Source organism: Rhincodon typus, chromosome 44, assembly GCF_021869965.1.
Source record: "Rhincodon typus isolate 14 chromosome 44, sRhiTyp1.1, whole genome shotgun sequence".
NCBI lineage: Eukaryota > Metazoa > Chordata > Chondrichthyes > Orectolobiformes > Rhincodontidae > Rhincodon > Rhincodon typus.
Genome location: NC_063375.1, coordinates 1,477,371 through 1,478,908, shown reverse-complemented (window position 1 = coordinate 1,478,908; position 1,538 = coordinate 1,477,371). Strand labels below are relative to the sequence as shown.

Genomic DNA, 1,538 nt, shown 5'->3' with positions numbered 1-1,538 from the left:
AGGGGGGTTATCCCCCGAAATCTTTCTCCCATCCCACAAAAAGAATCCCCCGGCCAACACGGTGGGGGTATATTCCGGATGGATTGAGGACCGAGGGACGAGACGTATTTATCCATGAACAACTCCACTGGTGGGGCAGGCACAAGGATGCGGCCTAGAAACGGAGACACTATGGTGACGGACAGTGACGGCAGAGAGGGAGGAAGGAAACGGAGAGATACGCCCGCCGCCCCCTCCCCGCCACCAGCCCGTGCCCTTTGCGTCCTGATGGTCTCTGCCACTCACCCTACCCCATCCACACACCTCGCCAAGGCGCCACCTCGTACAGTCCTGTCTGAGGAGCAAGGGACCCAGCCTCGGAGGTTACTCACTCTGCGTGCAGTAGGTGCCAGTCCATCCCTGGGCACACTGGCACCTGCCCGTCGATGGGAGACAGGTCGCCCCGTTTTCGCAGGCACACTGGTGAACACAGTCAGGACCCCAGGAACCGGGTGGGCAATCTGAGGGAAGGGGGCACAGAAGGAGACAAACTCTCACGTAAAGCCCTTTTGCAAACGCAACACTTTATTCTCCCCAAGCAGCGCGCCAGCTTGCGTTACCCCTCACTTTCCAATGTTCCTGTTGAGGGATATTCCCAGTTCAGAGATGGGGGCCATTCGGCCCCTTGGATCCATGCACTCTCCTCTTCATCTCCCCACTACACCGCCCCCATCCTTCTATTCCTCCCTCCATCTGTTTATCCAGTTTCCTTCCTTCAATAAATCTCTGTTATTCACCTCCCCCACTGCTCACCACCGGAACGAGTCCCTGATTCTCTCCATTCGCTGTGGGAATGAGACCCCCATTCTCCCCCCACCCCCTCCCGTGGGAATGAGTCACTGATTCTCCCCCGTTCCCTGTGGGATCGAGACCCCCCATTCTCCCTGTGGTGAGGTATTGAGGTTGAGTGACTGAAAGCCAAAGGAGCGGGCACTGTTGGAGGGTCAGCGCTGAGGGAGCGGGCGCTGTTGGAGGGTCAGTGCTGAGGGAGCAGGCACTGTCGAAGGGTCGGCGCTGAGGGAGCGGGCGCTGTTGGAGGGTCAGTGCTGAGGGAGCGGGCGCTGTCAGAGGGTCAGCACTGAGGGAGTGGGCACTGTCGGAGGGTCAGCACTGAGGGAGTGGGCACTGTTGGAGGGTCAGTGCTGAGGGAGTAGGCTCTGTTGGAGGGTCAGGTCATGCTCCTGATTTACACTGCTTCCAGCTGTCCTACCGTGCTTTGGCCCCTCACTGTCAACATGGCACCAGCAGCCATCTTTGTCCCCACGGTTACTCACAGTGTACGCAGCTCGGGCCCCTATGCCCCGGGGGGCACAGGCAGGTACCGTTCTCCGGGTGGCAGTGGACCCCTTTCAGGCAGTAACACTGGGAGGCACAATCCTGTCCCCAGCGACCTGGCTCACAGTGACCACAGCGCTGCCCTGTACACAGCAAAACAGAAACACACCCACAGGGGGCTCCGCATTAATGTCACACTCCATCTTCACAACACCACCCCCCCC

The 1,538-nt window shown here is 59.6% G+C and overlaps 1 protein-coding gene across 1 annotated transcript in view; it reads right to left on the bottom strand.

Moving 5' to 3' along the window:
• LOC125487748 (platelet endothelial aggregation receptor 1-like) overlaps positions 1-1,538 on the bottom strand; it is a 14,027-nt gene that overhangs the window by 3,228 nt on the left and 9,261 nt on the right. The window contains exons 4-5 of the mRNA XM_048619944.1: positions 1,314-1,457; positions 372-500 (exon numbers count right to left, since the gene is read on the bottom strand). Coding sequence (XP_048475901.1) covers positions 372-500; positions 1,314-1,457 — 273 coding nt within the window. The remainder of the gene's footprint in view (positions 1-371; positions 501-1,313; positions 1,458-1,538) is intronic.